This window comes from Vulpes vulpes, unplaced genomic scaffold (genome assembly GCF_048418805.1).
Source record: "Vulpes vulpes isolate BD-2025 unplaced genomic scaffold, VulVul3 u000000652, whole genome shotgun sequence".
Lineage (NCBI taxonomy): Eukaryota > Metazoa > Chordata > Mammalia > Carnivora > Canidae > Vulpes > Vulpes vulpes.
The window spans coordinates 1,052,482-1,066,735 of record NW_027325771.1 but is presented as its reverse complement, the minus strand read 5'-3'; the positions used below and the strand labels follow the sequence as shown (position 1 = coordinate 1,066,735).

Below are 14,254 nucleotides of genomic sequence, written 5' to 3'. Positions count from 1 at the left end.
GAGGGGGCCCAAGCTACTCAGCCAGACTCCCAGGTGGGGCAGCCCGCCGTTACAGGACCGGAATCTGGCCCCCATGGTCAGAAGACGGAGCCTTTTCTCGCTCTTACCCCAAGTTGCCTTATAACTCAACTTTGATTTTCTTTACTCTCCTTTCCCATATATGAAGTATGCTCTTTAAAAAGGAGAACCTTGGTGGGGCGAGGGGGGTGCTGCTTCGTGTTTGGTAAGCAAAGAAGACACTTTCACAGACAGTGAGAAAGAAGGATCTTCCTTGTGGAACATCCCTGCCAGGATCCGTTCCTTGATTTTCTGGAACAAGCTTCATGCTTGTAGGACATTTACAACCTGGAAGTGTTGAGACTCTTTGAAGACTTGTCGTCTCACTTGACTGCTGTTTCTTTGGATTTCTGCTGCTGTAGGCTTTCGTTGTCTCTGCCAGTTTTTCTCCTTTCCTTCTGGTACCTTCTGACCTCCTGAGACTTTCACTTCTGTTTGGCTCAGTAAACATGAACTAGGTGTTCCTTATCATCAAATAGGAAAATAGTTAAGTTCACTTTCATCTGAAGTTCTAGAAAGCTATTCCAGAAACTCCTCCAGAGTTTTTTTTTCTTAATATAACTGAGAAATAGGAGTAGCAGCCTATGTTTTAAAGAAAAACAACTGGAATCGATGATTATCTACTATAGGCATGACTATGGCTGACTCACTAGGCACAGTGCCTTTGTCCCATTTTTCTTTTTAGGTTGGAAAAGTGTTGAAATATAATTTTGAATATTTTATGGCGGGAGGGATCCAGGAAGGCAAATGAGTCTGAGGCCTTTCCAAGTCACCCCACAGCTCCCTTTCAGGAGAGGATCCTAATTTGGACCTGCAGATTGGCTAAGTTCTAAGAAATTTGGTGAAGGGCTTACTTGATTACCTGGGTCTGGGAAGGTAATGTTCATTGCTCTTGGGGAAGGTCAGATCAGTCTTTATAACTCAGACATCTTACTGACAGTGTGTCAGCTGAACCTTATCTGATAAGTAAATCTTTTATAACTAAACCTTGTAACAGTTCTTTTTGGGAGGAAGGGTACAGAGTGATGATAAGGCATTTGAACCTAATCCAACATTTTTGTACTGTGGTTTTTTTTTGTTTTTTTTTTTTTTTTTTGCTATTTGTATGATTTTAATTGCATTTAAAACTAAATTCCTTAGCGCTTCTGGCATATCCTATAGTGTTCTTTTTTTTTTTTTTCTATGCAGAAAGAAGTGAAGAACATCAAGACTTGTGCAAAGCTCTGTGCTTAATTAAAGACATGATTGCAGCAGTGGATTTAAAAGTCAGCGAGTATGAGAAAAACCAAAAATGGCTTGAGATCCTAAATAAGATTGAAAACAAAACCTACACAAAGCTCAAAAATGGCCACGTGTTTAGGAAGCAAGCACTGATAAGTAAAGAAAGGACTCTCTTATATGATGGCCTTGTTTATTGGAAAACTGCTACGGGTCGTTTCAAAGGTATTGTGGCTCCAACAGACCAGTTTCTCCTTCTTTCACATATGTTACTCATTTAATAGGACAGATTTTCAAAAGAAGAGTGGTTCAGAGATGGCAGGCACACACACAAACCCTGGGGAAGTGGAAAGATTCCCGTAGGCTCAAGTCATGAACCCCAGTAGGCAAATGCTACAAATCTTTGGTGGGAGTTTGCTGCCCCAAGCAAAACTCTTCATATGTGTTTTATGAATTTGCAATTTGGGATACTTAAACCAAAGGAGCTGAGAATTCTGCTAATTGTTGGCACAGAAATATTACCCTGGCAAATGTAGTGTGTTGAACATGAGGCAGTACGCCCACACACCTAGAGTCTGTGTGCCAAGCCAGCTGGGGGCTCTCACGCCTTCGAGGGGAGAAATGAGCTCTGAAAGTCCTATTTCTTACTGAGTAATAAGATGCACAAATATACATGTTGGCGGTGGTGCAGACTTTTCCTCAGTGCTCCTGTTTAGCATGACCTGGCATTAACCTATGTTCATCTAGTTAGACTCTAAGACCATTTATTCAGCTTCTGAAGGGCTGATTCTGATCCAGACTCTCTTGGCTCTGACTACACACTATAGAATCGCCTTGGGAGCTTAAAAAAAATCACCCATGTTCAAGTCTTCTCCCAGATATTCTGATTTTATTGGTCTAGGGATGAAGCTCAAGCATAGCAATGCCTAAAGGCTCCCAGCTGAGTCCACTGTGCAGCCTGGGTTAAGGACCACCGGTCTGCTCTCTGTCTCCTTAATGTATCTTAATAACTTCCTCGGGTAAGGGAGAGGAGGAGGTTGTTAATGTCTAGTTACTCCAAGGTAACTAGTTGCTCAAAGGTAACCCTTTGGAGGATTATCGAGCGTTCGTAGTGTTTGCAACTAACAACCGAAATGGGATTTGTTGATGCAGCAGTGTTGCGGCTAAACATTAGCCACAATTAGAACATTAACCAAACTAAGACATTAACCTGTCTATAGACCCCAGCACCTCAAGTCCTTTGCTCTCGGTCCGTTTCATCACATGAGCCGTTTGCTGACTCTGTGTTAGGATGTTTAGTCGGCTAGTAAAGGTGAGTTCCTGTGAACAATTTGTGGGGCAGTGTATGATTATTGCAAACTGTGCCAGGGTCTAGACGTAGTGATTCAGCAGATTTGCGTACAGAATTCAAGGCAGAAGTCGCCCTCTAACAGTTACCATTAAGCTTCTTTTTCTAAAGGCAAGGGCTTGCTCCATTCTATTAGAACCTTGGTTTATCAGATGGTTTTTTTTCCCCCATTTTGAAGGCTACAGTATTAAATGCTGCTAGAAATTTAGCTATACCTCTGGTTATGCAAACATGCACGCTTAAACACAGCTAAATCTAAATTGTAGAGTTTATCTTTGGCTATCACAGCACAGGCATTTTCATAAAGGTTCTTTAATTACACTAAATCTTAGTCATCTTCTTTTTAATAAATTGGTTTAGGTTTCTACCACGAAATCAGAACGTTTGAAAAAAGTATTTGAACAGTAGCTCACTTCATTAATACTAGTAATATCTTTTCTTTGAAGATATCCTGGCTCTACTTCTAACAGATGTGCTGCTCTTTTTACAAGAAAAAGACCAGAAATACATCTTTGCAGCTGTTGTAAGTACACAGCCATGTGATACATATTTTAAATGGCCGAGTCCCACGTATCTTGGAAAAATGCCTAAAATTCCTTGTGAAATTGAGTAGTCGCTGGCAGGAGTGTACCCATTATATTCCCATTTAGTATTAGCGATTGCAGTGTAACAAGCATCTCGTTTGGTTTAACAAGCGTGAAAAGTATTGATTTATCGGAGCCCGGAGTGGTAGTCAGCTAATTCAATTAACTGCTAGTTTAGTTGTCAATTGTTAACATAAAAATACTGTAGGACTTTGGTTTGGGTTGGTGGGCAAGCACTGGCCTAAACCCCTCAAGTGACTCTCTGACTCTCTTGGCATATCTTTTAGATCCCTCCCACCCCCTTCCCGACCCTGCTGTCCCAGGCATTCAGATGTTAATGCTGGCAACCGCGAGTCTCTTCTGGAATCTTGTTCTGTTTCCATTAGTCTGTCCCTGCTTTACCCGTTGCTAGCCCTATTCATAGCTATCGTGATGTTCCTTCCACCAAACAAGAGAACACCATTGTGGTAACTAAAGTTTAAAGAAGTTTCTTCCTTATTTTGACTACAGTGACTACTAATTACAAAGATTATTCATATGAAATGTATCATTGTAGTGTATTACATTAATCTCCTTGATGGTGCAGAGTTAGATTAGAAGTCAACCAGGGTTTAACTTTTTTTTTTTTTTTAACACAGCATCTTATCCAAAATGACTCACTTTTAAAGAAGGAAAATGTCATAAATTAACTTTGTCAGCCTCATGGAACAGTAGGCCCTGTTAAAGGAAAGAATCCAAGATGCAATGCCATTGTGGGCATTACAGTGGTGGCTCTCTAAAATGGTTCTTATTTATCATCCATTGACTGATAGGACATTCGGGTACCACTAGTAGATGTGATCAGTTCCAACTGGTTAAAACCAAACCCAAAGCTTATCAAAGTTTCTCTTATGCCATTCAGAGCAAACAAAGAAGCATGCTTTTCCAGGGTGGATTTGGGAGAGGAAGAGGTTGGTGGAGTGCCTCGCCAGCCCATCTGTGCTTGTCGGGTGGCCCAGTAGGCCTTGTCCCCCTGTTGGGCACATTGGGCTGATGCCAGGTTGCATAGGGTCAGGGATTACTTCACAAGGCTACTCCAGAGGCTAGCAAGGAGATTTCCAACAAGTCCCCATGGCTCTGATGCATTTGAACTGTATATATTGCAGATTTCATGATGACCTACTGATTTGTCCCTCAGCCTCTCTGTGCTGTTGTTTGGGATGTTGTGAACAGAGAGAAAAGTAGGTGGGAAGGTGGAACCATTTTGTTTGTTGATGGGAGGTGAGGACCATGTAGAAGAGAAAACAAATGTGCACCACACCTTTACAGAAACAGAAGTTTGTTCAAAACCAGAGAGCTGAAAGAGAAGCAAATTGTGCTTTCTTGAGTGTTATTACAGGTCACGTGACCTGCTTTTGGGTTGAAGGGTAGACACAGCATAAAGACAACTACCTTATTTTCTAAAACAACATAGCATATGGACTGAGATGAAGGTGTGATGCTCACCCAATAGTATGACTTAAAATATGGATCTGTCTGTCTTGTGTGACCTCTTCAAGACTTACCTGTGCCAGCCTTAGACCACATTTGCTATGAAGTGAGATGTTAGGTGTGCAGTCCCCCAAATCCCAGAATGAAGGCGGCCACAGCTTAGCACCTCTTGGTAGAAGGTGCTTGGCTCTGGACAACAGTGAGATGATGCTGATGCTGTTTCATGGAGATGCTACCCTGACACAGCGCAGCTTTGATAAAAGCCAGCTAAGCCCTTGTCCATGTCAGGGAGCAAAATAGAAAACATTACCCACAAAGAGTCGAGGGCACTGTGTTGTTCCAGCACATGCTTTGAGTTGCATCATACACATTTAATTAGCACAGCCCTCCAGTCGTAAGGATCTTATAGTGGACACCATGGAGGAATTGCTGTATCGGTGAGGGTCATACAAGTGACTGGGTTTCCTGGTTCTCCTCTTGGCATTAGGGAAAGTTAGCATCATGGTCATACCCACAGGTAAGTTTCTCTGCTCTTTGTGCTGTTCGAGAAACTTCTTTAGGAAATGCTTAACTTGCTACATGTTACAAAAGACATGATGAATTTGGAAATGGCCAGAAGATGAGCAGCTGATATCAGCAGAAGAATGGCATTCCTTTTTTTTTTTTTTTTTAAGATTTTATTTATTTATTTATGATAGAGAGAGAGAGGCAGAGGCACAGGCAGAGGTAGAAGCAGGCTCCATGCCGGGAGCCCGACGTGGGACTCGATCCTGGGACTCCAGGACTGGGCCCTGGGCCAAAGGCAGGCGCTAAACTGTGGAGCCACCCAGGGATCCCAAGAATGGCGTTCCTAAAGAGAATTTTGATTTTAAAGAGAACTCAGCCGGCAAAGGGAGTAGGAACCCACATCCATGAAATGAGTAGGAACACATAGGTATGTTCATTAAATCATGGGTTACTGAGTCTAGGAGGATCTGCTGAATATTAAAGAAGGTAACTTCAAAATGAACAATAAAAGAGACAAGGGAACGTGGAGGGGTGCAGGTGCAAGTTCAAAGCAGGAAGAGTCTTAGCGCTCGCTGTCACTTGGGACTTTGAATGTCATTCCCAACAGATACTGGTGATGCCTTATCAGCCACTCCATGGAATTGCAAATGGAGGCAGGGTGACAACGGGGCCAAATGTAGCAGTGACTTTTCCTCTTCCCCTGGGGCAGAGGCTGTCAGCCTACCTGCAGGGATTGGCAGGAAACACACAGGAGGAACTGGGAGTGGGCTTGGGATTGGGGATCCCATGGCAAGTGCTGGAGACTGGAGCGAACTGGTGAGAACACGGCCTGTCTCGCTGAGGGCAGGGATGACTCAGCTACAGCCAGTGTGTTCAAGGGAGTGCATGGGCCCACGATCGCCATTCTGCTTTGCGCAAGAACCTACACATCTACAGTTTGTTAAAAAAAATTTTTTTTTTTAAAGGGGGAACGGGAAATCCCCCAGCTTTTAAATGTTGGCAACTGTTAAATCTGTTTTTAATATACTATGACACAAGTAAGACATCTCTGCAGGCTGGGTTAGGCCTGGGCATTAGCAGTTTTTAACATCTGTTTCTAAGGTAGACCCGTTACTCCCATCCCTAAAGATTTAATTTGAATTCTTGATCATCTCTCGTGTTCTCGTGTGATCGGTATGCATAATGACGGACATGCCTCTGATGCCTCATCTGTTGGTGATTTAATTAATGCTGCTTTCTACCTGCTGACCTGTTTTTTTGTTGTTGTTGTTTAAAACATATCTGACCTTACCACCTCCCCTCCTTCTGCAACACTTACCAACTGGTTCAGATCATTTCATCCTTGCTAATGTCTTAAGCAATTTAATTTATTTATTTTTAAAGATTTTATTTATTTATTCGTGAGACACACACACAGAGAGAGAGAGAGAGAGAGAGAGGCAGAGACACAGGCAGAGGGAAAAGCAGGCTCTATGCAGGGAGCCTGACGTGGGACTTGATCCCAGGACCTTGGGGTCATGCCCTGAGCCGAAGGCAGGCGCGACCCTGCTGAGCCCCCCAGGTGCCCGTGTCTTAAGCATTTTAAACCCACTCTGCCTCTTATATACTGAGGCCATTTACCTTGTAAGCTGAGGAGCCCAACTCAGTGCATTGGAAGAAGGAAAGCAAATAAGGTCTTAGGTGGTGTATCCATTACTGAATAAAGGATATTAATAGTGTTCAGGGGCTCTCCCTAATTAAAGAGGGCAGTGTTCGAAAAGTTGTCATTTTTTGATTTTATTTTTTGCTGCTCTAAGAAGAATGAGCTGAAGAGGTATTCTGAGAACACCCCTGCACACAACCCTAGACCCTGCGCAATGCTGGGAAAGTGGGCAAATGAGCCGTAAGGAGTCAGCCTTGCGGGATGCGGTGGCGTGTTCTGGGTAAAGGTATTGCTCAGTCCCCGAAGAAGGAGCCAAACCATGTACTGCTACTGACTCTAAACAGTGCTGAAAGCCACAAACCAAAGAAAATTCTTCATACTTAGCCCCAGAACTGTTTACCTCCCACAGGGATTCTTTTGGTCATGATTTCAAACTACGGCTCCCCGCCTGAATCAGCATTATCATCCTCTTCCTCATCACCAACTCCCCAGTGCTTAGAATGGGACGTTGGGAGGTCACAGCGAGTGTTTGTACAAGAGGTGATTCCGTCATAGCCTGTGCACTAAAGTTCAGCTTATCTCCTATTCCGTTCTGCTAGAGTCGTGCCCAATCCACCTCTACAGACGCGTACTGAAAGCCGAGTGTGTGCCAAGCACTGAGCTAGGAGTACAAAGAAGAATCCGACCATTCACGCCTGCCAGAGGCTCATGCGGGTGGTGGGGAGAAGAGGCCTTGGCAGGTGGAATTATAGAAGTTTTGTTGCTCTGAACTACGGTTGCAGAAAACCCTGGTTATGCTCAGGGAACCTGAGGTCATGCGCCCTCCTCGCTGTCATTTTCATGGTCTGCCCTAAACACTGCTAACTCCAACGGACTCATAGGCCTTCCACCTGCCTCCATCTCCCGGTCATAGCTGATGCACTATTTTCCATCCCACGCCCCTTCTAGAAAAGCCCCCAAGCCCCTGACTACCTACGGCATTTTGATACTCTCACTGCTCTGATTGCTCCAAAGTGGTCCCTTTAAGCCGCTGATTCTTAAGGACACGCGTCCTCCTGTATCCTTCCTCTCCATCCTCTCTCCGCCGTGCCCTTCCTGTTGGAGATCTTCCCAACTTGCACGGCGCCTTTGAGAAATCAAAGTGACATGACTCGCCTGATAACTCTCGCTTTCCTCAGCAAACGTGTTTGGCGAGACCTTTGCTTTACCTGCACGCCTTCCTATTTTATGTAGGATCAGAAGCCATCGGTTATTTCCCTTCAGAAGCTCATTGCTAGAGAAGTCGCCAATGAGGAAAGAGGAATATTCCTGATCAGTGCATCCTCTGCTGGTCCTGAGATGTACGAAATTCATACCAACTCCAAGGAGGAACGAAATAACTGGATGAGACGAATCCAACAGGCCGTGGAAAGGTAACCCTTCCTTCTGTCCACACTCTGGGGGATGGCCTTGTTCACTTGGGGAAGGCGTTCTGACCATGTTTCCTCTGCATGAACCCTCCGCCTCAGCCAGAGTGGCCTGCTCCCTGCCCTCCGCCCCTGCCTGTGATAGCCTCTCACCTGCAGCTCTGTCCTCTGCACCTCCCTGCATGTACAGCCCTACCCCTCTACCTGTGTGGATCCTGCTCACCCTTGGTGCAGCTCAGGGCTTCCCTCCTTCATGAAGACCTCTTCGGCTCCAGGGGTCTCTTCCTTCCCTGAGATTCTTGGTCATCCGCTCTCTCGAGCGTTTGCTCGGTGCTTGACGTAAACTGCCTTGTCGCTCTGACCTTTCCCTGCGGATACGTGTTTGTTAGACTGGAAGCTCCTCGGGGCAGGGGCCGTGACTTTTGGTTGCTCTTTATGTCCAATTCTGAAGAATCATCCAATAAACATTTTTCAATTGGTGGATTGAAGTGTTCTAAGTCAGTTTCCTTCTCATCATTTGTGTTTTAATGAGTTTTTTGAGAAACGAGATGGGGTGAGGGTGAGCATTCTTTTTTTTTTTTTTAATTCATTTATGATAGTCATACAGAGAGAGAGAGAGAGAGGCAGAGACACAGGCAGAGGGAGAAGCAGGCCCCATGCACCGGGAGCCTGACATGGGATTCGATCCCGGGTCTCCAGGATCGTGCCCTGGGCCAAAGGCAGGCGCTAAACTGCTGCCGCCACCCAGGGATCCCAAGGGGGTGAGCATTCTTAATGGTAATTTGATGAGATGGATCTGGAATGATGTTTTGCAAAACTCCTCCCCCTCAACTGCACCCCACCCGACCTGCCACCCTACCTCTGTCTCCTCCAACTCCCTCCACTCTGTCCCGTTAAGAAGTAGCCGCATGTAGTAGAAAGCAAAACTTTGTGTTTGAGTTGCACCTACTGGAGTGTTGGTAGTGTAAGGTGTGGGGGTCCACGTGTACGTGAGCGCATGTTTGTATATGTGTGTGTGTGTTTGGATTTTTTAGTAATCCTGTACTTCTGACTCTGAGAGTGATGTCGTGTTGTGCAAAGTCCTTTGTATACTCAAGAAAACCAGATATCTTGGCCTGAGGGCACGAACGGTTTTCTTTATGCTGAATTTTTCTTCTCTGAATAATGCTGTCACCAAGTCCCCACGTTTTACTAACAAACCTAAAGATGTTTGGATTTGGTTTCAGTCGTCTGTTTTGACTGTTGTCTTTTCAAGTTGCCCAGAAGAAGAAGGGGGAAGGACAAGTGAATCTGATGAAGAGAGGCGGAAAGCTGAAGGAAGAGTGGCCAAAATCCAGCAATGTCAAGGTACCGCGCAGTCATCTCCGCTTCCCTGGCTGGGGTGTTCTCCTTGGAGGAAGCCCTGGGTCATGAATGGGAGGGTTGTGATTAAATGTTTAATCTAATTCTACATGCCTGAGGCTCACCCACCACTCTTCAGGACAAAAAGCATTGGCTCGAGGAGTGTTCGAATGAGACAACTGTCTCCCTCCTTCCTCCTTAGTGATTTAAGATATAACACATTTTCCAAAAAAAAAAAAAAAATTGGGCATATAATATACATGAAAGAAGAATTGTGAGCCGTGTAGGTGCAGACAGGCAGTGGAGTCATTGTGCAGTGGTGTGATTGGGGTCCCAGCACTGTCAGGTCATAGTTGTGTGAGTGTGGACGAGGAGCCCCTTAACTCTGCGCATCAGTTTCCAAGTCTGTGAATTAAGGAACTCAGATTAGCTCAGGAAGTCTCATCTCTAGCTGGACAACAGAATTACCTTGGGAGTTTTATAAAAACGCTGATGCCTGGGCCCTATGCTCATCCAGTTCACTCAGAATCTATGGAAGGTGGCTGTAGATGTCAGTGTTTTAAACTCTTCCCAGGTGATACGGAGGTAGACTGAGAAGCCCTGGAATTAGATGCTGGTCAGGGCCCCTTTAAACTGGAAGAATTTAAAGTGTTGGGATGTGTTAGGATCAGAGGAAAATGATACAGGCAGAGATGGTCAAAGAAATTGGATGTTTAGAAACAAAAACATAAACTAGTAGGTTTGGCTTTAACCAAGATGGGCTGAAGCCCAAGTAGCTTCGGTCCTTTTGCCTCATTTTCCCTTGTGGGCACCAGTCAGTATGAACAGAGCCACCTCAATTTTCATTCCCGAGCTTAGCATTTACTCTTAATAGAAAACAGCCTGAACAAAAGAATAGTCGTGCAAATTTTTTTCTGGAATTAGCATTTTTGGAGTACAGTAAATGTACAGAAAAGACAGGGGAAGCTCAGAGTGGTTAAGTCACTCACTGGAGGCTCTAGTCACTAAGTGGAATAACTAGGATTTGAACCTGGTTTTGTCCCACCCCCAACAACTCATACTTGACCCATGAGACCATACTGCTTGCGGACAAGGAACCTCTTTATCTTAGAGCTTGGGTTTTCATACAGTTGCTATATCCATCCGATAACCTTCCATGGTAAATACTGTTTCATAGAAATACTCAGTAACCAAGACCAACAGATTTGTGCGTATTTGGAGGAGAAGCTGCATATCTACGCTGAACTTGGAGAACTGAGTGGATTCAAGGATGTCCATCTAGAACCCCACCTCCTCATCAAACCTGACCCAGGGGAGCCTCCCCAGGCAGCCTCATTACTAGCAGCAGCCCTGAGAGAAGGTAAGTTGCTTCCAAAACTATTTCGTCTAACAAGTTCAGGAAATGTTTATTCCATGTGCCATGCCCTGTGGTCTTGCTCCTAAGACAAAGTTCCAACTGTGCTATGGTCCACATTCCAGAAATTGCAAAATAAAAGGAAATAGATGTGTCGGGTTGTGTCAAGTACTATGAAGAAAACAAAGTGTCTCTCAAGAGGTAAATGGGTGGAGAAGGTGGCATGTACATACAATAGAACCTCAGCCATAAGAAGGAGTGAGATCTGGCCATTTGCAACCACATGGATGGACCCAGAGGCTGTAATGCTAAGTGAAAGAAGTCAGACAGAGAAAGACGACTATCATACGATTTCACCCATTTGTGGAGTTTAGGAAACAAAACAAGTGAACGCATCAGATAAGAGAAAAACCCAAAAAAGACTTAAATACAGAGAACAAATTGGTGGTTTTCAGAGGGGAGGTGGTAGAGGGATGAGTGAAATAGGGGATGAGGATCAAGAGTACAGTCACCATGATGGGCACTGATGAATACACAGAATTGTTGAATTTTACTGTATTGTGCACCTGAAACTAATAGAACTATGTTCATGATACTTCAATAAAAAAAATAATAAATAAAGATGGCTTTATTTGGAAAACTATAGAGGACAGTTGCTTCAATGAAGATTTTAATGAAGTCTGAACCCTACTTAAACAGGGGCGCCTGGGTGGCCTAGTAAAGTTAAGCATCTGACTCTCGATTTCAGCTCAGGTCATGGTCTCAGGGTCCTGGGATTGAGCCCCGCGTTGGGTTCCGTGCTCAGCGGGGAGTCTGCTTGAGATTCTCTCTCTCCCTCCCGCCCTTCCCCACCCAGCTATGTGCTCATGTGCACACGCTCTCTTTCTCTCTGTAAAATAAATAAATCTTAAAAAAAAAAAAAGATAAATGGGATAGGGAGTATGGAGGGGGATGGAGTGGGGAGGTTGTATGTGAGTTGGGGTGACCAGGGAAGGCCTCTCTGGTACGGCAATATGCAAGCAGACACAGGGAAGTGGAAAAGCCATGTAGGCACCTGGGGAAAGGATGCTGCAGACACAGAGAAGTGGCGAAGGTCCCGAGGCAGGTGCACGGCAAGCCTGAGGCCTCGCAAGGAGGACCAAGCGGGTCGAGTGAAGGGAGGGGTGCAGAGCAGCCGACAGGTCAGAGCCAACTACCCCTCACATGACACGGACCCGACTGAGGCAAGGAAAGAGGTTGGAGTCCACTCCAAACTGGGGTATGTGATGTGTGTGCCAGAAGGAGCCCTCTGACTGCTGTGCAGAGAATGGACTAGAAGGAGGCAAAGGGTAATAACAACATTGAGGGTATAACCTTGGGAGCTGGTGGCTGAGGCGGGTGGAGGATAAGATCACTGGGGAAATGAGGACATCACGGAGACCTGAGGCCAAGGTGTCAGAAGGATCATGCTCGTGGATGCAATTCCTGGAAATTTTGAGGGGAGGAGCATTTGGGGAAGGGAGAAACTTGCGCCAGGTGCTAAGTCGTTCAAGTGATCGGCAAGTGCTGTTCAAGTGAACGTTCAAGTGAACGGCAACAAGGAGGGTGGGCGGTGTGATCCAGTGGCAGGGAATGGAAGGAACAAGGGGGTCAGGGGAAGGGATACCAGTCTGGAAGTGTTGATAGTGACCATGGGTTTGAGAGAGAACACAGCCACCACCTGAGAGTGCAGCGGGCGGCGCAGACAAAGTTTGGTGGGTGCCAGATGGTGGGTGCAATGGTCCCACCACCCGTTTTTGTGAATATGGTTGCACTGCAGCAAACCCCGCTTTCTTGATGTAGTGCTGACGGGGAAGAGCTGCTGGGGGCCGCGTGGCCACAGAGCCTAAAACGTATCCAGCCTGGTCCCTGGCACACCGAGCTCTGGCCGGGAACCTCGAGGCAGCAGCTCTGGGGCATCCGGAGATGGTGACATCCGTCATCCTTATGTGATCAGGAAACCGAGGGCTTGAGAATGGCCTAGAGACTGTCTGAGTTGGGGTCCAGTGATGGAATCACTCGTTCATTCACGCCTTCAGCATTCCGTGGGCACCCACCCCGGGCTCCGCGTTGGCCTGGGGGGTAAGACTCTGCATGGCTGCCCCGGGGGTGGCCTAGGCCCTGGGAAAGGTGCAGCAGGGAGCACGGCCAGAGGTGGCGGGGGTGCAGGTGTCGGTCACTGCGCTGTACACCTGACACACCAGCGTGTGCCGGTGCGTGTCGCTGGTCAGCTCAGAAAGGGGAACGAACGCTCGTCGAGGAGGAGCATAGACGGTCCACAGGGAACGAGAGGACTCCATGAGGTCCCGGGAAAATAAGGATGGGCTGCGGCAGCCTTGCTGCGGGGAAGGCAGGGGAGGCGACCTGAGGCGAGCGGGGGGAGCTAGCTGCCTGGGGACCCGCGGGTGGGAGGGGCATGCGCTGCCCCGACTGTGGGGCAGGATCCTCGTGGGCTCTGGTCAAAACAGACACTTTTACTCCAAAATCCGTAGAAAGTTCCAGGATGCTTTTAATTGTGGGAGTGGCATGACCAGGAGCTGGGGGTGGCGGGAGGAAGGGGGCGGGTGCCTGGGGATGAGTGGGTGGGACAGAGCTGGTGGGCGCGTGGGGCAGAGGTGCAGCCGGGTGCGGGGACCCCCCCATGTAGACCCCCCGCGGGTGGTGGCCTGGTTGTAGCCTCGCAGGTTGAAAGCCTTTATTGTAAACGGGAACATCACTTCCTTGGTGTGGCGGTCAGCAGCCTTACCGGGTCCCAAGAGGAGCCTTTGTTGTTTAAAATGCACGTTCCCTGTCTTTTCCCTCAGAGATGCAACCTAGTAGCTGTAGGTAAGGACTGGGGATCCTCACCAGGATTTTTTAAGGCACAGGTGGGGAAATCTCTTTTGGAGGATAGCTATGACTGAGTAGTAATCTGTGTACCTAAAATCATATTTAAGTTAATTGAATTGATGTACTGAAAATTAAATTTGAGATTTTTTAATAGAATGCATCTTTTTAATTTTCTGTTATAAAATGATGCATATTTTTATTAATTTTCTGTTATATAATGATGCTTAAGGGACACCTCGGTGGCTCAGTGGTTGAGCATCTGCCTTCAGCCCAGGGCGTGACTCTGGGGTCCTGAGATCGAGTCCCACATCCCCGCAGGGAGCCTACTTCTCCCTCCACTTGTGTCCCTGCCTCCTCTCTCTGTGTCTCTCCTGAATAAATGAAGTCTTTAAAAAAATAAAATACTGCTTGAAGTATCAGTCTAGATTGCAAGTTGGCAAACTTTTTTCTATGCAGAGCCAGATAGTAAATATTTTAGGC

The 14,254-nt window shown here is 46.3% G+C and overlaps 1 protein-coding gene across 8 annotated transcripts in view; it reads left to right on the top strand.

The window, feature by feature from the left end:
* ARHGEF28 (Rho guanine nucleotide exchange factor 28) overlaps positions 1 to 14,254 on the top strand; it is a 300,222-nt gene that overhangs the window by 242,763 nt on the left and 43,205 nt on the right. For all 8 annotated transcript variants that reach the window (XM_072745376.1, XM_072745372.1, XM_072745371.1 and 5 more), the window contains 5 exons: positions 1,246 to 1,500; positions 3,070 to 3,146; positions 8,060 to 8,238; positions 9,488 to 9,579; positions 10,751 to 10,933. In XM_072745376.1, the coding sequence (XP_072601477.1) occupies positions 1,246 to 1,500; positions 3,070 to 3,146; positions 8,060 to 8,238; positions 9,488 to 9,579; positions 10,751 to 10,933 (786 nt within the window). The remainder of the gene's footprint in view (positions 1 to 1,245; positions 1,501 to 3,069; positions 3,147 to 8,059; positions 8,239 to 9,487; positions 9,580 to 10,750; positions 10,934 to 14,254) is intronic.